Source organism: Eretmochelys imbricata, chromosome 22 (genome assembly GCF_965152235.1).
Source record: "Eretmochelys imbricata isolate rEreImb1 chromosome 22, rEreImb1.hap1, whole genome shotgun sequence".
Classification (NCBI taxonomy): domain Eukaryota; kingdom Metazoa; phylum Chordata; order Testudines; family Cheloniidae; genus Eretmochelys; species Eretmochelys imbricata.
The window spans coordinates 4785797-4807264 of NC_135593.1; the positions used below are offsets into that span (position 1 = coordinate 4785797).

At 45.2% G+C, this 21468-nt stretch overlaps 1 protein-coding gene across 1 annotated transcript; it reads right to left on the bottom strand.

Moving 5' to 3' along the window:
- Positions 1 to 403: 403 nt before the first annotated feature.
- CHEK1 (checkpoint kinase 1) lies at positions 404 to 18195 on the bottom strand. The gene is made up of 12 exons (XM_077839718.1): positions 18131 to 18195; positions 15712 to 15935; positions 12748 to 12812; positions 12584 to 12653; positions 11434 to 11622; positions 10018 to 10122; positions 8768 to 8863; positions 7608 to 7716; positions 3837 to 4014; positions 3489 to 3620; positions 3158 to 3259; positions 404 to 1618 (listed from the first exon to the last, which is right to left on the bottom strand). The coding sequence occupies exons 1-12, from the start codon at positions 18193 to 18195 to the stop codon at positions 1523 to 1525; spliced, it is 1431 nt and encodes a 476-aa protein (XP_077695844.1). The 3' UTR covers positions 404 to 1522.
- Between the last annotated feature and the right edge of the window lie 3273 nt (positions 18196 to 21468).

Consider the following 21468-nt stretch of genomic DNA (forward strand, 5'->3'; position numbering starts at 1 on the left):
AGAGGTCACAATACAAAACGTGTTGCTAAACCACTGCTTGAAAACTGGCAGTGTCATACCTGACTTCAGTCATTATGGGAGTGAGCTTTGAACTGCTCCTATACTGCCAGGCCTGCTGGAGAAGCAAGCCTGACTGATTGAAGGACTCAGAGGCATAGCAGAAAGCTGAATCCTGAGCCAAAACTGGAACCCCCTCCCTGCCCAATGTGGAAGCCATGAAAAGACTCCCTACCTTCCTACTGAAATAGAACAGAAAGGGGGCACTCCTAGATGCTGGGAGGTGGTGTTGTGGGAATGAGACACCGGCTTGTCTGGATCCTTTGCTTTGTTAATAAGTTGAGATCCCTAGAAGGGGCAAACTTTTCTGAAATGAAATTCTGTTCAGAACACCCTGGGGCAGCCATTTGCTTTCTTTCAAATTGAGATTATACTTTATTTTGTAAAATTTACAAAAGTTTACACAGATCGTGTTTATCTTCCCATCATTGTACATTTGACTGTGACTGGTCAGAAGCAAGTGGTCCTTGTTAATACAAATAAACTATGTACCATTAAAAGAAATAACTGTCCAACTAAGTCTGAATTTTAGGTACCAAGAAAGGGGTAAGAGAAAGGGGCATTTCTTATTTCCATGGGGCCCTGCTACCCTCCAGCAAATTCCCAATATAAGCTGTTGTATATAATAGGTTTGACTTTACCTTCCAATGTAGGGAAAACTGCAAAACACTGAACAAGGGGAAAAGATAGTTAAAAACAAGATAAATGGTACATAAAATGTTAATACAGCATCTATTCTGCTGCAGACCTCTTAGCCTGCAATGTGTAAAACTACAGGTGAACAACACACTAGAACTAGTGCTTTGGACCCAACCACTTTACTTAATAAAAGGAAAGGCCAAAAAGATATAATAAATTTAACAAAATTACATGACTAAGACCCACATTGTCTCTAAGCCTCTGCACCCATGTCATCAAATTTTAAATGAAAGGGTAACAGACAAGTTATAGCTCAAATAGATTTAAAATCAGAAGATACAGCAATGCAGTAAGGGGGCTGAAACAATGTTTTTATTAGGTATAGGCTCTTCCCCCCACCCCTAAGTCTGCATCAGTCAGTGGCTGCAACAACCTTGGGACAGGAGGCATATGCTCCATAAATCAGTGGAACAGTCAGGTTGGCTCCCACAGAAGCACAAAGCATCCCAATGACAGGGTTTTCTGACTGAGCAGAAGAAAAAAATCCTCATGCCAGTAGCTAGCAATAGGAAGGCATGCCACCAGCTAACTTACTACAGTCAGGAACACTTTCATGATCATTATCCCAAATTCATCTGGACATGTATTTACTAAGTCTGTCCTCTGAGGAAATGTCCTGGTGTCAAGACGGATCCCTAAACAAATGGGTTTCCATCGCAAGTGACTCTCAGATACTGGCACCCACAAGTATTTGTTGATGCGGAATAAAAAAAATTAGATCAGTGTAGCAGCATCCAATTCACTCCACCTCCCAACGGCAGCTGGATCATGTGGCAGGAAGCCATACTTTCTGGGTGCTGACAATATCATTCAGTTTCCCTTTAATCTTCAGGAAGTGCCTCTTGAACTCCAACCCATCACCCTAGGTAATAAAAACAAAACTATTTTGGGGACTGCATGCATGTGCAAATAGACAAGAAAGGAATGGGAACGCTTTAACGCCTGCCTATCTGAGGGACACTGGGACCTATTATAGAGATTTTATTTTTTCCTTTACAAGTTTTGTGTTCATTGTTTATAATTAGTTTTCAAGAAACGCTGCCACCTCCTCTATCGTTATATGCATGGTATTACTTTTATAACCTTTTACAAAAGTGTCTCTTTCATTTGCCCCTTTGAGACAGTAGTTGTAGATTTTCTCCACTTAGGGTGCAGCAGAAATTCCCCTGAACCCATGTTTAAGTCTTAAAAATATTTTAATTTTATTTATCTTTCAAGAAGGGAAATATATGACATGGCAAGAAGAGTCCCCACCTCTACTATTATGCTCTTAACAGCTTGGCCCGACCATGACCTAATCCATTTCAGAGACTTATTTTTCATGCACACATTTATAATAGACTCTCCCTCCAAATACATTGACAAGTGTTTTCTATAGAAACAAAACTATCAGGGATCTTTAACACAGCAAGCAAATCAGCCTATTACTGTTAATTGTCACTGGCAGAGGCAGAAGCTGGAGTTCTCTGTCTCACCTGCAGCAGACTATTCTGCACCTTCTGCCTAGATATGAAGAGCACCTTTAATATTAGGTTAGGCCCCTGTTTCACAGAATCACAGACGTGTAGAACTGGAACTACCTCAAGAGGTCATCTAGTCCAGTCCCCTGCACTCAAGACAGAATGCTTAACCTTTTCCCAGAAAGCTATTATGGTCCATTACATTCAGATCTCTCTTAGCTTGATACTGTGGGCCAAATTTATGGCAGCCCCTGCATACTACGCTAGGGACAAGACACAGGGAACCCCATGCACACCAACAGCCATAATACAGTTGCAGTGTTGGCAGACAGTCCAGCTAGTGGCTGCCGAACTCCAAGAGAGGCTGTCTGAGTGTGGGCATGCTTTCTTCCCCACTACAGTAGGTATCGGCAGAGCTGAATGGGGAGATAGAATAAGGCTAACTACACCTTTAAGGGCTTGATCCTGCTTCCACTGGAGTTCATAACTCTATTTCCCCACTGATTTCCACGAAAGCAGGATCAGGCTAGCCCAGCGTGCTCCCCCAGTGCCTAGAAGTCATTATGCTTTAGATAATTACAATTTCTTCTCCCATAGTTTTTGGGCACTCCAGGAGCTTGCTCTCTCACTAGGTCTCCACACTTATTAACTGGAAGGAGGGATTTCCAGACAGTGAGAGTTAATAGCTTTTGCACTGCATGGGGCATTCAGTACCACAGCCCTTGTTTCAGGCACCAGTGCAAAAGTAATGTTTCCAGCTCCCATTTTGTAGGTTCTCTCTTCAGTTAGACACAATATGCCCATGCAAAAACCCCTTCTCCCCAGGCTTGTCATCTTATCCCACTTGCACATGTAGCTTTATCATATGGAAGCTGGTCCAGTTTGCTTCTAACACCCACCCCTCTCTCTAATGCTAAAGTCTGTTGGCTTATTTTGCATACCTTAGACAGGCGGAAATCCACCAAAATCTTGTCCTCCATTTCTACCAGGTTCACCTTGAAAATCAGTTTATTATTCCTTCTGTCAGTAGTTGATATAGTGACCTTGAAGGCAAATGGGAGAACATTTTTATGAGAAGGGCAGATTTCACATGCTCCTAGCACTATATTCACAGTATACTAGAAACTACACTAAGGGAGTCTGACTGACTAGAGATCTCATTTACAGGTCTTGTATTGGTTCAGAAAAATGCTACATCTGACTAAAAGATATTTTTATAGATTTGCCAAATGGAATCAGAAGCTTTAATTTGTTTAATTCCATGGACTGTACCTGGTTTGTGCAGCTTTTCTTCCAGACATAGCCCATCTTCTCACAAACCTCCTTCAAACTATTATAGGAGCGGTCAGCATCCAGCTTTGTAAAGAAACGGGTCATCCTCTTCACCAAGCGTTGCCATGGGTTCTGCAGATTAGAGATGTGGATTCCACAGATAACCAACTACTTTTCGGGGCTGAACGTTTGGATACCGCCTCCCCCCCACCCAATTTACTTGGCTTTAAAATTAGGATAATGTATCTGAATTGGTCCAAACTGCATCTTTATAGTCTAGCAGCCAAAGAACAAATTGCCAAGCTGCTGTGAACAAAGATGAATGAACATAGCATTTCCAAATATTACCTGTGATGAGCCTGGGGTGCCAAGTAACTGACTGTTAACTAGCATGTGCTCAGGGCATGCTGGCTGGGAGAAGCTGATCCCTTGCACTAGTTTGTTGATATTGGTTGGACTGCTGTCCCACAAGGAAATGCCAGTGCGAGGTTCTGGCTGAGAAGTGGAGTAGCTCACTTTTTCCTCACTGAAACATGAAAACACAATTAGTTATGTTAATAATAAAGTGCATCATAGTAATGTTACATTTCTCTGCTGACTTTTACAGACTAAACCAGGGGTTCCCAAACTTTTTGCCTGAGTGACCACAATTTTGAGACTGTTTTCTGTGACCCCAGACAACAATATAGCAACCAAGGAATCCAAAGAATTTACACATTAAGTATCCTATTTAGTGCTCTCGTGTGATACATGGGCTTGCATTTTGTGACAGCTCCTCAAAGTCTGGTGGCATGGTAGAAATTGCACATCTAATCTCTGACATGACACCAACAGTAGCTCAATATTGCAGAGACTTGATGGACACAAGTGTGCTGAATACAACTTCGCACAAGTATGTGCTTGTGAATGGCACCATCAACTTCAAGGCAAGTGTTGAGAGTGCAAGATATTCATTCTGGACAATGAACCACAACTCTGGCAGGTTTCAGAGTAGCAGCCATGTTAGTCTGTATTCGCAAAAAGAAAAGAAGTACTTGTGGCACCTTAGAGACTAACAAATTTATTTGAGCAAGAAGGTTCCTTGCAAGAATCGACTGCAGGAAATTTTGATGACCTGTTCGATTTCAGTTGCTGGCAAATCCATGGCATCAGGCTTGCACTGAAAGGGGTTTTGCACCCAATCATACTTTGTCATGTCCAAGTCAGGGAAAAAGGATGGAAACTATTCCTCCAGCCAACTAAGATGCTCAGCCATCACCTGCACTGGAGGCTGAATAGCTGGTGAGCCAGGAATTTGCAAAGCTTCAGAAAGGATTCATAGTTCGTCTTTTATAGATTATTCTTCCAGAAAACAATTTTCTTCATGAATGAATCCTGTGATTCAATCACTCAGCTGAAGGACATGGGAGTTCTTTCCTTGCAGATCTGTATTCAATTCATTCAGATTCCCAAATATGTCTGTGACATAGGCAACAAGGCACATCTTCCTTTAGCCACAAAGGAAAAAAAAAACAATAAATTCACTTTTCGCAGACCATTACATGGGCGTGCAAATCATGCAACTCATCTCAGTTAACAGAATTGTTCTAGTACTTTTCTTCTCAAGTGCCAACGAGCTTTAGTGTGGACCAACACATCATGATCAGATTTCTTGGCAGTTTTGCAAATAGATGTGCACAGAGAGGCTGGGTCTTGATGTAGATCACAATAGATGAGACCTGCTGCAAAATGTCACCTAGCTCTGGACACAGACCTTTAGATGCCAGCTGCTCTCTGTGAATCATGCAGTGAGTCCACACAGGAGACTGAGCAACTTCCTTTACATTGGTACACAGACCTGCTTTGTGGCCTGTCAGACAACGCTCCATCTGTGCAAAAACTCACCATTGTGATATCACAGTACATTTTGTCTTGCATGTAGCACAAGGAACGTTCAGTGTGCTACGTGGCTGTGTCGTGTCCGAGAGAAAGAACAGAATGTCTTTGAGAACCACAGCCTCCCATGTGTATTTCACAAAAGTCAAGACATGTGCATCACAACCCTCAGTTCTCTCATCAACTTGCAGAGCAAAAGCAGCTGTGTTTTTCAGCCACTCCACTAACATGTTTTCCCTATCTGCTGCTAATGCTTCAATCCTTTGCTTCACCGTGTTGTTGGAGAGTGAGATGGCTTTGAGTTTGCCTCAGGCCATGTCTACACTTACAAGCTTACAGCAGCACAGTTGTACTACAGCTGCGTTGCTGTAAGATCGCTCCCGTAGCCACGTTATGCCGACAGGAGGGAACTCTACTGTCGACATAATAAAACTCGATCTATGAGCGGCAGTAGCTATGTTGGAGGGAGAGTGTCTCCTGCCCACACAGCGTTGTGCACACGAGCGCTTACGCCAGCAAAACTTATGTCATTCAGGGCTGTGTTTTTTTCACACCCCTCAACACCAAAATTTTGCCGACATAAGTGCTAGTGAAGACATGGCCTCAGTTTCCCCACACATTATATTCACCATATTGACTGCAGCTGGCAAAATCAAAGTCTCTCCAATTGTGAGGTTTCTTGGCCTGTGCAGTGCGGTCACTAACTTCAAAATGACGACTTTTGAGCTTGGTCAGATATGGACTTGACTCCCCTGAATAGCAACGATTGATGCAAAAGTTCTTTTTTCCAACACTGGAAAAATGACCTTGGTTTTCCCTGTGTTCTTTGCAAAATGTTTCCAAGCGTAGTTTAGGTTTATTAGGGATAATGCTTCCACTTAACAACACTGTGTGGCATAGCAGACATTTAGCCTTTCTTCGTTCTTGACCAAAACACCGGTGAAGCCATAATCAAAGAAAACCTCATCATATTTGCAAGTACATTTCTTGAACTCTTGTTTTTCGTTCATTACTGCATCACTTGACTCACTGCTGGAGGTTGAAGCACAGAGTCCACTGTGCCTTTTATCACAAATCAGAAAGAGGAAGTCACTGTTAAGCAAATGAGCCCAGGATGGAAGAAAGCCCTGTGTGGTGATAGTAGGGCAGCACAGGGACAGGGACTTACAATGAATCTTTACTGAGTGCCAACAGGGTACTCAAAAAAGATATGGGCCCTTAAGGCGTTTATAAGCCACTGCAAATTCTCATCTCAGAAGAGGCTAGCACAGGATCCTTCTAGCTCATGCAGAGAGGATGTTTTGTTGATAATGCTGCTGCCCACAGATAAGGATCTTCTAAATTCAAGTCCCTCAGCTGGATGCTTGCACAGCTGGACGGTGCAAATGGCCAAACTGCCATCCGCATGGCCAATGTGTCCGGGCCTGCTCCACAAATGCCGTTTTGATGTACAAAATGGTGGCCTCCACACAACATGACCTCGTACACACCATACTGGCACAGTCTGGATACATCTGTGGTCAGATGGCAAAACCTCACAGGCTCTACCCCATCTGCTGATGGCCCACAGTTCGGGAACTGCTGGACTACATATACATATATATTTAAAAACAACAGTAATTTGCATTACAGAACTTATATTAAAAGACCCACTTTACAAGGTTTAGCCACCTCCACAGTCTTAATGGGTGCGGACAGATCTGAATACTGGAGTATGTTTGCGCTAATTCATGGAACATTCATCGGGTGGAAACTATTAAGGATCCCCCTCCCCATGATGTTTTAATATACTCTAGGAATTTGGGGGAAGTTCTATGTGCTGTGGTATACGGGAGATTAGACAAAGGCCCTTCTGGCCTTTGAATCTATGAATACAGAGTATGGGGAGAAGAGCTGTCAGATTACAACCTGTTTTCACATAAGAGGGAAATTTGGATAAAATACAACAGGAAGGGTATAATTCTGAAGTCAGCTTAACTAAGTTATAGGTTTTCAAGTAAAGGCTTTCAGGTAAAGTAGTGTGTGGGGTTAGAGAGTGAGGCTATAATCATCTTTTAAGGTATCGCGGGGAAGGGAACCCTGAATCACAGGTAGCGGAGAAGAATGTAATTATACATATCCCCATCTGAATAGCACTGTGGTGTAAAAAGCAGGTATCTAGAAACAAAAGGTGATATCAGGCTGGAGTCCATTGTGTATTAGTCACTGAAAACAACAAAAAACACAAGCATATAGCATTCTGACCTGTGTGCACTTTTCATCGGCGAAAAGTCCATATCAGACCGAATGTGCTTAGAAAAGCCACCTGGTGAGTCTGAAAGGCCCCCTGAGGAGACACGAGCCCGCTTTACACCTAACAGAAGAAGACAGATCACACAATCAGGGGTCAGAAAAATCATCCTAAGGGTCACCAGGGGTTTAAAGCATTTGGAATTAGGCGGAGCTCCCCCATTAAAAATACATAGCTCTCGCATAGGTTGGTCTTTGAATTGTCACACAGATCACTGTCTTTGTTTATTTTTTCCATTTGTGTTCCAATAGCTGCAATGTTTGAAACTATGATGCCAATCATCACTGAACAGCAATCTCAATAGCTGAACAGCTAGCATAGCCACAAGGGTAAAAATCCTTAATACATTATCGTTTTCAAAAACGTCACTTAAGGGGCAGAAAAATCCTGCCCTTATAGGAATACCATGAGAAAAAATGAGAAATTATTTTTTTCATCCAAAACAGTAACATCTCACTAGAAAAGACAGGAACTATAATGCCTTAAGCCTATGCTGGTTGCGCTGATCCTTCTTTCTTTATGGTTGTGTCCACAGGGAAAAAAATGCTTTGCAAATTCCCAAGATCTCATCCTGAAGACAACTGTTCCCCCACTCTTCGTTAAGAGCAGACCCCTTCCATGGGGTGCTGATAGCATTCAGCACCATCTCCTATGATATTGTGTGACAACCAGTTATAAGAGCATCATGAGACAGAGCTAACATGCCCACATATGTAAGTCTCCCAGGCCAGATGATGACATTTTAGCACTTATATGAGAAGACCCAAGGTTAATGAGGTAACAAAAATATCACACTTGATATCAAACATACTTATGAAAGTCTTAAAACCAATACTCTGCAGTGTACATTTTTGATACTTCACTCACAGAGCAGAGAAGTTGGGAAGGAGACATATATCCAGAGGATGAATTAAGGTAGTCTGCACACTTCAACTGTGAATTTCCAGGATTTAAGTTGTTTAAATTTCTTGTAAGTTTAACCTTAACTCTGAATTTCTTGCCTTTAGAGTAGTTTCTGCTAACTATAGCGTTCCAAGGATTTTACCCCAACATATGCTCTCAACCTTTACTTAAGCTATTTGTCTATGCTGACAAAGCACTTAAAGGCATTTACCTTTTTTCATAGGTTTGTTGTACCATCTGTCCTTTTTAATGTCTGCAATGGTAACCCTTGCCGTGGGGCTCTCAGTTAGTATTTTGTGGAGCAAAGCTAGAGAGAAACATTACATTCATAGGAAGAAACAACAATGAATTAACTGCCATATATCCTGATTCCTAGATCTCTATATATCATGTTGTCCACAGGTCATTACATTTCAAAATGATACTTCAATTCCATCCCCAAATCCTAGAGTTTATCAATTCTAACCAGATCAAATCCACATTTTGATCACTCATAAATTAACACCAAGTTACGGTAAACTCATATCTGGGAGGCCTAAAATAAAACCCAAGTTTTGTATAGATTTGTGACTGTGTACCAAAGTCCACCGTGTTCCACATGGGCTGCAGCCAGTGTACAGAGCCTTAGAAATAAGAAACTTGCTATAGCTGATCTCAGATCTACCTTCGTGAAGGCTTTCTAGCAGATTTCTATAGGCCTGTTTACTTACAAGAATCATCTTGGGCAAGAACAGCGTAGGAGAGTACACCAAACAAATCTAGTACCCTGGGTTTTAGGTCACTCAGCAAAGAAAGAAATATTAGCAACACTTCAACCCTCAGACTTTCCAGGGTCAGGAAGAAATGTAGTGACCAAAGAGCCTGGCGTGGGGGTTAAATTTAATCGGCTCAGACCTACCAAGTGTCCTTAAGCTCATTACTCAAAAATAATAAAACATAGCCTAGTTGTACACATCTTCATCAACAGGACTTCTGCCCGTTCCCTTGGGAAATAATTTCCTGTCTAACGGATCTCGGGCCCCAATTCTTTACTAGCTTGTGAAGTCATTACAGCTGTGCAAAGTAGGTGTGAAATAGTACCAGATCAGAATGACAGATCTTTGCATGTGCTTTGCACAGCTAAGTGACTGCACAAGCAAGGAGGAGGCAGGCCCCATATCTTTAGAAGTCTGTCTGAATAGTCTCTTCCTGTTGCCATCGCTGCTATGTCAACCAGATGTCTCCCACCAGTCTTGCTTAAGAACACCCACCCTCCCCCCAACCCAATTTTCAGGTAGCTCCCTAAAGGTGTTTTACAAGTGACAGTTCACGTGACATCGTGAGTCCATGGTAGAATCCAGCCTTTAGACAGAATGATTTTTGAACACAGACATGCATAACTCCAGCACTTTATTCCCCTAGACACATCACTGTCCTACTCAAATCCATAAAAATCAGCCAGCCATTCCACTGACAACTTACCTAATGGTGCAGAATCAATCTTCTTCCAAGGTGGAAGGTATGTTTTCTTTTCTTTCCAGTCACAGTATTCTTGACAACTGTCGCTAGGCTGGTCCCATGGCAATTCTGCAAGTAAAAAAGCCAGGGTACCAAACCATTTTTATGCCTCTGAACACAAGTTTAAGGATTAAAAATTTAGGATGGCTGGGGAAAGAGTGAAAGACATGTAAAGAGCACTGCCATGAAACTAAATGGATTTCAATGTGTGGAAAAGGGGAAAAAATGGTCCATCCTGATTGTGGTTACAAGTTATAGAAGTGCCAGGTTAAATCTAAAAGTCATTGCATTGCTCCAAACTAGTTACATATGTAATGACATCATCTGTTTAGAAAATATCCTGACCTCAAACTGGTGAGTCAGTGGCTCTACAGTGAACAGAGAACCTCTGAGCAACATCAAACCTTGGTAAATTCTTCTCTAACAGCAAGGTTAGTGAGGAGGCACACTTGGCTAACAGCACTAATCCTGTACAACGTGCATTAGCAAAGCATGGCAAGGTTCTGGCTAACACCTTCAGAAGGATCACTACAACACTGGTGGTGAGAGGCGCTCCCTGCTCAACATCATGACTGGATATTTCTATATCCCTTGTCAAAAAAGCGGTTTAATAAACTGTATTTGCTTTGAACTATATGTAATAATCAGTGGGTCAGGGAAGCATCCAGTGTGGGGAGAGCACCCCGGCGTTGGGGCACCCTAGCCCCTGCCCTCAGTGACCACGACAAGGTTGGAGTCAAGCCCCCCAGAAATCCTGGACCCAGCCTTATCGGGATTACAAGGACTCTGCCACACAGGAAAATAGAAGGAGAGCCCTTTAGGTCAGGCAGGCCTCTGGGTAAAGGAAGCGGGAATGAGGACTCAGATCCTTTTGCTAGCCCATTTCACCAGGGTAATTTATAAGCCAGAAAAGTTCTCCACAATAGAGGGACCATTCCCTCCCTTACATATACCAGCGGTTCTCAATCTGCAGCCTGTTTGCAGCCCAATCAGCACACAGCTGCAGCCCAGGTGACATCCTCAGGGCCATACAGGTACTAAATATATTGTGTGGATGCAGCTCATATAATACATATATAATAAAAGAGAGCTACATATGCAGCCCACAATGGTAAATACTAAATGCCATATACTAGAGCTGCTACAGAACAAGATGGTCCATGGCAGATGACCCCTATGAGAATCTATAAAAAAGCTGACCACAATATGGAAGTTTGAGAAAATATTTAAAATACAACATTTACTTTCCCCACCAAGACCACCTCCATGATTTGGGATCAACTCTTTAAATCTAGGTAGGTTATGAGCATTTGTACTGCAATTCTAAATCACTGAAGCTGCAGTAAATATGCATGTGAGAAGAAATTGACCAACTCCTACCTCCTGCCAACATAGCAGTAAGTACTATCCCACATGACCAAACATCAACTGGCTCTGCATGGAATTCTTTTCTCTTTAACAGTTCTGGGGCAACATATGGGAGAGTGCCACACATCTTGTTTAACAGTCGCTCACGACCATTGTGTTTAAATACAGTCGCTAAACCAAAGTCAGAGATTTTGAGATTATCTAAGCAAACAAAAGAAAAAAGTCATTAAGTATATTGTGTAACAAGGTATGTTCATATTTTCTCGGCTAGAAGACTATTATATTACGTTAAAGCTAGATAAAACCAGAGATAAGCACATTTACACTCACTCTAAGGTCCCCTTTACATTGCCAGTGCAGCATAAAGGGGCCTTAATAAAAGTGAAAATCAGGCCCTTATGACTTTTCTCTCGTTTCTGATCATAGGCATTTATACAATTGATCTGAAGTTTGAACCTGACTTTGATTCAAGGAGCACATGAGTTTGATTCAAAGAGAGATTCAGGGTACAGAAAAACCTCTAAGACAGTTTGTGAAGAGTTATTCTCTCCTTAAAGAACAGTCATGTTAGAAACCATTTAAAAAATACGTTTTTATTACTAACACTGCCTTTGATTATTAAACTGAAAGTTTTAAAAATCTAGATTACTTTTCACCATATCCCGATTATTTAGTGTTTTGGTCTTCCTCTCAGCTTTAACAAAAACACATCAATCCATTTCACTAGTCTGTTTCGGATTCTCATGCACTAGTACCATGCTGTAATATTTTGGTTCTGAACACCGTTTTACAAAAGTTCAAATAAAAAGTTTGTTCAGCAGACATAGAAACATTTCTATTGGTCTTTAAATTTTGTAAGAACAAGCTTTAATAAAACTTAAGTTTTATTCAAGTGTGTTCCTTTAAAGGCCACTGTGCAGAGACCCAGAATAACTTGCTCTAGAATACACTGATTAGTCTATTTACACAGGATAAGGGAATGAATACAAGCCCTGACAGCACAAATCTGCTTACTGCATTTAATTATTCTTAATGTAGCAGGACGCCACAGAAGCTCTAGGAGTATTTTCAGACTCATTGAGTGATAGTGTTTCTTTTCTCCCCTATATTCCCGATGACCAAGAATTTAAGAGAATATGAAGTCAAAAGTTTTTATACTTACCTCTTTCATCTAGCAGTAAATTCTCAGGCTTAATATCCCTGTGAGTTATTCCTATACTGTGAAGATATACCTGAACAAATAAATAAAAGGCTTTAATACCACGTTCTGTTTAATTTAACTGGAAAAAAGGAGCTTGAAATAAATGCATAAAGTACAACACGTACCACGCCAGCCATAAGCTGATGGAAAAACTTCTGTGCATCTGGTTCAGGCATTCCTATATCAGGCTCTGTAAAAAGTAATTCAGAATCTACATACCAAAATACTTTTCTTCCATCATAAACAAACTATGGAACGGAGACTCTACACTATGTTTTTGTAACTATTTTACAAAGTTTCTTGGATACTCCGCACAACAGTTATTTTTCACCTGCCTTGAAACAGTAACTACAGGCAATGCAAAAGTGTCATGAAAGGTTATTGAGTTACACTGCAGAGTCTGCATCTATTTAATCTAAACTGAGATGCTACTTTTTTTGTATCTTCCCAAAGCACCATGGGGGAAAATGCTAAATGTTCTCTTTAAATCTTATACCATCAAAACACTAGGGCCCAGATCCTGCAAGCTGCTCTACACCAACAGACCCCTTGTGCCCATATATAGTCCCACTGTAGTCTATTTTCCACTTTCTAGGGGCAAATTCGTTGCCTCAAAACTCCAGTCTAGAGCCCTGGGTGGGTTTAGTGTAAAGCCCTGCAGCGGGACCAGGATCCCGCAGGTCACACAAGACCCGCTGCCATAATAGCAAGAGTGGTTGGGAGCGAAGCTAAGAATAGTTCCAACAGGGCTCTACTCCAGTCCTCTTCAGTAATGCCAACAGCTTCTCCACTTAAAAAGCTAATAAAATGAGGCTAGTTTAATATTAAGATGCACACTGAAAAAAGAACCAGGAGTTTATGATGTTAGAAGAAAGGCTTCTCTACATAAAAACTGAAAATTCCTGTATATTATTGCAGATCATTACTACTGCACAATATGTACTGTTAAAACTTGTATCAGAACGTTCCTTGCACAGCTCTACTTCAGAAGCAGTTTCACATTACAATGGTAGAAAAAAAACAGATTAAAGAAAAATGGCAGACATACCTTATGTACCAAATTGCTTTTGTGGTTGGAAATACTGATTAAAACTTCCAAGAGACAGATATCTACTTATGGCCCAAACATTTTGTTTTAAAAAAGCTTCAAAAGGATTTTTTGTTGCACAGATTAATCTGTTTGATCTGTGCAATTTGAGTCTCCAATACTCCAGCTTTTCTTCTCTACTTGGTTAGTGATTTACAAGATAATCATTCTCTAAATCACACTTAAAACAGCACATAATCTCTGAAGTTAAATGATTCTGAAATATAACATCTTCCCAATTACATTAAATCCAGAAGACATTGGTTAAAAGATTTATTATCTTTTGTAATAAAAACTGTGTCACATGACTTGTAGGCAAGCGATTTTTACAAAATCGAATGCAAAGAAAAAATTTTAAGGATTTTGTGCTTTTCATTGCTCCGTTATGATTATAAAGATTACATCAAAATACTCTCTTTTAAAAAGTGTTATCTATATTAGAAATATCCTGGTCTGACTATCCTCATTTTTCTGGAGGACTTTGGCAAGATGAAAGAGCCTGAACACCAGACCAGGGCTTGTAAAGTTTGCCCAACACATGCTAGCCCAAAGTCTAAGCCTACCAGCCACGGTGAACAATAGCTGTGCTGCCACTTCCCCGGCCATTTTAAGGAATAAAACAGTTGTGTACTATGATATTTAATAGCTTTTTAAAATAAAGTAACTCCCTAGATCTTTTGCATTTATTATACCTTCTTTAATTCCTGACTTCATTCCATTTTCTCTCTTTTCCTGTAAGACATCTCTTCTTACATTGTCCTCAGGGTAAGTTTCATCTAAGTGCCACAGAATCAAGTCTTCTAGCCACAGCCGTATAAGAAAGCTGGAGGATCCCAGTGTGCAAGGGCACACAAGTGAGAAACCAGCCCCCACTGGCACACTTCCACTTCCCCAATTTCCTTGCTGACATGAGGAGTGGCCGCCAACACTTCTCATGTTTATGATGCTTTTGTGTTCTCCTTAGCAATACCAATATTTGTTACCTACATACTGCTCAGAGTTTTCCCAACCAGCAGCAGAGTGAAACTGACCTTTCTTTTCAGCTTCACAGCTGCACCCTAGGGTCTGAATAGCAGCAGTTAAAACTGACAAAACTAGTCAGTTTTTACTCTGCTTCAGCTTGATAAACCTGCAAACAGCAGCAGAGGCAGCAGTGCTCTGGCTACAGACTTTGAAAAATACCACTGCCTCAGTCCCCAAGGCTCATGTTCAGAAAATGAGTTTTGTAGCCATGAGAGTTAGATTTTTATTTATTTTTTTTTTAAATGAAAGCTTAGAGTCCGCAGAAATTGAAAGCATTGGCCTGGGAAAACTTCCTTCCTTGGATTTCTCAAGCTCCTCACAGCAGGTTATTTTATTTGTTTAAATTAAATTATCCTTACTTGTGAAAAACGATGGCTGTCAATAGTCTTGTAACAGAAGTTCTACCAGGATTACGCTATCAATAGTGAGCATAAAGACAGTCATGAGCAGAAACTCCTGCAGATTTCAATGGCTACCTTCTCAGGGTGCATGCATCTCCCATTAGCACTAAATAGAACTGTACACTGGAAGGGGAATATATTACATATTTATTTTCAAACTGGTAACCACTGGAACGCAAGTCTGTACGCATTAAATTTTCCAGCCCATTTATCATGTTTGCTCTCCAATCAGTTTTTCCCCCTAACTTTTATTTAACCTATAGCATTAAATATGTAGAATTTCTGAATTGTTAGGACCATGCAAAGTGAAGCAAGGTGGTATAGTGAGCTAAGCAAAGGTTTGAAACGTGGGAACTCTACTTCTAGCCATGGCTTAATCACTGACTCACAATGTGCAGAAGGACAGTCACCCGCAAAGCCAGCCTCTCCTAGACACTTTCCCTCTAAGATCAGTGGCACTGGAAGAGTAGAGTAAGGAATCCCTCCGGTCTTATAAGACAACTATGGTGTTCTAATGAGTCTGTGCAACCACCACTGGAGTTGCCCTCAGACCCTCCCCTGCCCCAAGAATTCTGTACCTATTCGGTCAAAGAGCTCTCCCCCGCTGCAGTACTCGAGGAAGAGGTACTGAATACTGCCTTCTCTACGATGTCCATAGAACTTCACAATGTTCTCATGATTTAACATCTTATTAATGCAGATCTCTTTTTTTATGTTCTCTGGACAGTCCACAGCACGTTTCATGTCAACTATTTTTACTGCAACAGCTTCTTCTGTGCGTCTGTTCACAGCAAGCTGAACTCTGAAGAGAAGAAGGGGAAAAGCAAGGTAACAAGGGATGAAGCAGGTAGTGCACTATGAACCTCGGAATGCACAGCTAGTTCGCATGTTTAACACTATGATCCATATACTCAATGGAAGTTAGGCACCCAATTCCCACTTAAATCAATGGGAGTTAGGCACCTAACATCTTTAAGGACCAGGGCTTGAGACACTATGGTGATGGGTGCTAGAGAGAAATCTCCAATATAGATATGTAGTGGTCTAGCCTGAAGCTTAGGATGCCCCATCCTTTATTTACATAAGAGTTTCACCCTACTCCCTGTCAAAGCATAGGGAGCGTGGGCAGCTCTATCAATCAGGTGTTAGTGTGAGGTCTACCCCCAGTCTGAATTTACATACCCCCATCTCGATATGTTGTTTAAAAATAGCCTGACAGATGAAAAGTGCCAAAAACCAGGCTCAACAGACCCACATGTCCATGTTCCAAAACAACTAATTACATGCCTGGACACATAGAAGGCTTACAGCTGTTCAAGTTGTAAAAATTCTGATAAGCATTTGAAATTTGTGGTCTCCATAAATTATATGGAGGAAATTCCAGCTCTGGTGTAAATGGATGCAGCTATATGGAGTTCAATAGAGTTGCATGCGCTTACATCTATGAGTTTCACCCAAGTGTCATGCCTGAGCTTTAAAAATATCCACATAAAGCTAGCTTTGAAATTGTCAATGATCACAAAAGTCATAATATTTAAATTAATTCTGACATTTGTTTAAGAAGTTGCAGCATATCCCTAATTATGACTTATATAAAAGCAAGAGAAAACAAGATTAGTAGTGACATTAATTAACTCAGGTTGCATCATAAACGTATTGTATGCCACAGTACATGGTGGATACAACATACCGTACATACACAGAATATAATGGTAATATCAGAATATAATACAGTGTGTCTCAAGATGTCTTGGGAGTTAAGTTGAAGGAGAATGTATCCTTACCATCAGAACATGTCCTAACAGAGTAACACCACCACCAAACTGCTACAATATTAAACAGTCAAAGCACTTCACAACCAAAAAAAAGGCAGATTAAGTGACTTGCCCAGAGCTAGAAAGGGGCTCCCAGTCCTTTGGTTAAAGCACCTCTCTGTACAGGGAAGCACAAGTTGACATGATGTGATGGACCTGACGTGAAAGACAACTGTGGGTTACCACTGTTGACAGCAAAATAGTTTGGAAAGTCAGTTCTACCTCCAAGACTCCTATCAGGGGCAGGACCCTGGACATTACTCGGAAAAGTCCTGAAGACTGGTTGTAATTTCTGGCAGATGCTACCTATAAAGGTCTGCACAACCCTTGCAGCTCAGTCATTTTTTCCCTTCTGACAGTTATATGTTACATCTGGACATCAAGTTAACGTCAGATAAAAATGTCAACTCTCACTTAGGCTGAAATCTGGCACCGCTGTGCCAGCAACACCGGCTTCCGCAAGCATCTGCCTTCCGCAGCCTTGCAGGCCCTTATTGATCAGAAGTGGCCCTGGGGCTAACACAGGGGTGGAGGGGGCAACTATACCCCCCCCCTTCAGATGTACATATGGGAGTGACAAGGGTGAGGCGATGTGGGTGATGGGGTGAGACGATGGGGTGGGGGCGACGAGGGCCAGGCGATGGGGGGGTCGGGCGAGGGTCGGGCGATGGGGGTCGGGCGAGGGTCGGGCGATGGGGGTAAGGGGGACGAGGGTGATGGGGGTCGGGCGAGGGAGGTGATGGGGGGGTCGGGCGATGGGGGTAAGGGGGACGAGGGTGATGGGGGTCGCGCGAGGGGGAGGGTCGGGCGATGGGGGTGAGGGGGGCGAGGGTGATGGGGGTCGCGCGAGGGGGAGGGTCGGGCGAGGGGGGTGAGGGGGGCGAGGGCGATGGGGGTCGGGCGAGGGGGGCGATGGGGGTCGGGCGAGGGGGGCGGGGCAATGAGGGCAATGGGGCGAGGTGAGGGGGGGGTCAGGCAATGGGGGCCATGGGGCGACGCGATGTCTTTTATTGGACCCACTGCTGCCGGGGCGCGCCCCGCTCCGGGGCAGCTTTTCCGGCCAGGCAGGCTGCCGAGCGACGGCGGTGCAGGGCCGGCCACGCCCCCGCGGGGCCCCTCGGCCTCCGCCCGCCGAGGGCGAGCCCAGGCTCGCGGCAGGGCGCCCGAGCCCCGCCGTACTCACTCTCCGTAGGCGCCCTCGCCCAGGGTCTGCACCAGGTCCCAGTCCTCCACGAAGGGCACGGCCATGGCGGTCCACGGGCCCTGCAGCCGGGAGAGAGCGGGGTCAGCGGCCGGGCTGGGCGCGGGGGAGCCGGCCAGGCCCAGGGCTCGGCAGCGGGCCGGGCGGGAGGGGGGGGGGGGCGTGACGCGACCCGGCCCGAGCCGCTCACCTGCTGCCGGCCCCGCGCCTCAGCCGCCGCGACTTTCCCGCCCAGCGCCGCGCCCCGCCCCCCGCGCGCGGCATGGGCCGGGCGCAGGGCAGGGGCGGGGCCTAGGAGCCGCTCGCCCCGCCCCTGCCCGTCACCGCCGGGGTCTCCCCGTCGGCCTGTGAGTGACCCTGGGCCGAGAGCGGAGGTGGGGGCCCAGGACTCCTGGGTTCTTTCCCCCCCAGGGGAGCGAGGCCTGGGGGTGGGGGGGCAGGACTCCTGGGTTCTTTCCCAGCCAGGGGAACGAGGCCTGGGGGTGGAGGGCAGGACTCCTGGGTTCTTTCCGAGCCAGGGGAGTGTGGCCTGGGGGTGAGGGATGGGGTGGGAGGCAGGACTCCTGGGTTCTTTCCCAGCCCAGGGGAGCGAGGCCTGGGGGTGGGGGGCAGGACTCCTGGGTTCCTTCCCCCCAGGGGAGCGAGGCCTGGGGGTGGGGGCCAGGACTCCTGGGTTCTTTCCCCCCCAGGGGAGCGAGGCCTGGGGGTGTGGGGCAGGACTCCTGGGTTCTTTCCCCCCCAGGGGAGCGAGGCCTGGGGGTGGGGAGCAGGGCTCCTGGGTTCTTTCCCCCCCAGGGGAGCGAGGCCTGGGGGTGGGGGGCAGGGCTCCTGGGTTCTTTCCCCCCCAGGGGAGCGAGGCCTGGGGGTGGGGGGCAGGGCTCCTGGGTTCTTTCCCCCCCAGGGGAGCGAGGCCTGGGGGTGGGGAGCAGGGCTCCTGGGTTCTTTCCCCCCCAGGGGAGCGAGGCCTGGGGGTGGGGGGCAGGACTCCTGGGTTCTTTCCCAGCCAGGGGAATGTGGCCTGGGGGTGAGGGATGGGGTGGGAGGCAGGACTCCTGGGTTCTTTCCCAGCCAGAGGAGTGAGGCCTGGGGGTGGGGTGCAGGACTCCTGGCTTCTTTCCTCACTCTGCCTCTAACTCACCTCTCTGCCCCCATCCCCGGGTCCCTGTTTACAAAGTGATGCTGACGCCCATGGCCAGAGGCTGAACTCATCCGTGTCTGTGAAGCACCTTGGAGGAGGAGGCTGGAGCTCAGAGCTCCTGGCAGAGAGGCACTGGATCTTGGCAGAGGCTGGGACAGAAAGTGCTTAGGTGGGAAGCAGGAGATGCCTCTGGTGAGCGAGATGGAAGCAGCTTCCTTCAGCCTGTCCGGCCATTGGGAGGCAAAGCACAGAAGCTCTAACCCAGCACATGCTTCAGTGGACACAAGTTAATTTGTGGAAGGGAAAAATGTACCAGGTACTTGCCTGGATGCCACTCTAGGTAGAAGCCAGCTCTCCTGAGGGTAAATCTGGTGACCTCCAAACAGAAGCATCCTGTCAACCGAACTGATGCCATTCTGCTAAATAAATATGCAGAGACCAGGCAGTAGTGCTCATTCCCATGCCTGGCACAGGGCGCAGCATTGCACAGGCTTCCTGTCTGATGGTGCACTCGAGGGGAGGGGCAGGATGGGGGAGCAATGGGACTAAAGGATCCCCTTGCTCGTGGAACTTCCTGTTCTTTCTTTCATCAAGGTTCCCTGTTAAGGGAACACAGGGCACAGTAATCCTCTGGGAAGGTGTTCTGCAGCAGCCCTAGGACAGCAGTTCTCAATCAGGTGTTCAGGGTCCCCTGGGGGGCCACGAGCAGGTTTCAGGGGGTTCATCAAGCCGAGCCAGTGTTAGACTCCCTGGGGCCTAGGGCAGAAAGCTGAAGCCCCGAGCCCTGCCACCCACGGCTGAAGCCAAAGCCTGAGCAACTTCGCTTTGTAGAACCCCCTGGGACAGTGGGGCAATTGCAGGGGTAATTGCCCTGCTTGCTACCCCCTAACACCAACCCTGGGCTTTATATGCAGAAAAGGAGCAGTTTTGGAGCATGGTGTTTTTGTAGTATGTTGGGGGGGGGGGGAGAGGTTCAGAAAGGAAAAGGTTGAGAACCCCTGCTGTAGGAGATTCCACCCACCCACCCGTGCACACAAACTATCAGTTCATATTTCAAGAAAACTACCGTCTCACGGTCTGACTCTGATCAGGCAGGAGGCAAGACCTTTCCCCTTGAGACTCCTCACTAGCTGCTTAGGCCTCGGGACACTCCCGCCTTGTACTACCTCATAGATGGACCTTGTGGGAAACCATAAACTTCACTGGTGGGATGTATGCTACCCTAACCTGCTTCACTTCTCTCGGCTATGCCCTCCTCAGACCACCTCCCTCGGTCCCTGGAACACTAGTGTCCAACTCCATCTACTGGCTTTGAGGTAACTCCCAGCCCAGGGTGTGCACAAGCCTACTCCATCTGTCAGATGGCAACAGGCATACTCCCTCCTCCCCAACCCAGTCCTGCTTCCCTCTCTGCCATACTCTACCCGCCTTCCTTTAAGGCAGCTGCATCATGGGGGTAGCAGGTCCCCCATCTCCTTGCTGGACTCTGGATAAGACAGATGGGTTTTGGGCATCACTGTCACACATATCCAAGAAGACAGGTCAGAAGTGAGTAAAGGTAAGAAGACAGGGAAAAAACAGGCTGGAAGAGAGTGAACTTGAAAGTCTAGTTACATTGGCTAAGAGACTGTATAGTAATGAGCTCTGAAAACTTCCTATTGTCCTCCCACAGCACCCCATGCTAACAGATAGCTAACTCTGCTATACCCATGTCCCCATGTCCTAGACAGCAGTTGAGGCCCCACATTGATACCGCTACAGAAAAGAGTACAGGAACTAGAAAGAAACATCAAGGATAGGCGGGCAGGTAAGATCTCTGAAAGCCAGAGGTCTTGCTGTGGAGAAAAAAGTCCTTGATGCACAGAGGCAGAGAAAGGTTAAATGCAAAAGGCAGAGAGAAAGTGCCGTGTCTCTAGCAGAACGTCACAAACACCGTGGCCTGGTCTACACTAAAAAGTTAGGTCAACCCTGCTATGTCATTCAGGGGGTATAAAAAATCCACACACCTGAGCGAAGTAAAGCCGACCTAAACCCCAGTGTAGACAGAGTTTAGGCAATAGAGTTCTTCCATCACTCTCGAGGAGTGGATCGCCTACCCCAACAGGCAAACTCCTGCTGTTGGTGTACATATAGGCCACACTGAAGCACTACAGTGGTGCAGATTGCAGCTGTGCCCATGTAG

Coding starts and splice junctions, on each gene's coding strand:
- CHEK1 (XM_077839718.1), bottom strand. CDS start 18,195: ATGGCCGTGCCCTTCGTGGAGGACTGGGACCTGGTGCAGACCCTGGGC. Junction 15,936..18,130: donor GGCGAGGGCGCCTACGGAGA/GTGAGTACGGCG, acceptor TCTTCTCTTCAG/AGTTCAGCTTGCTGTGAACA. Junction 10,123..11,433: donor TACTGCTATGTTGGCAGGAG/GTAGGAGTTGGT, acceptor TTTTACTTGCAG/AATTGCCATGGGACCAGCCT.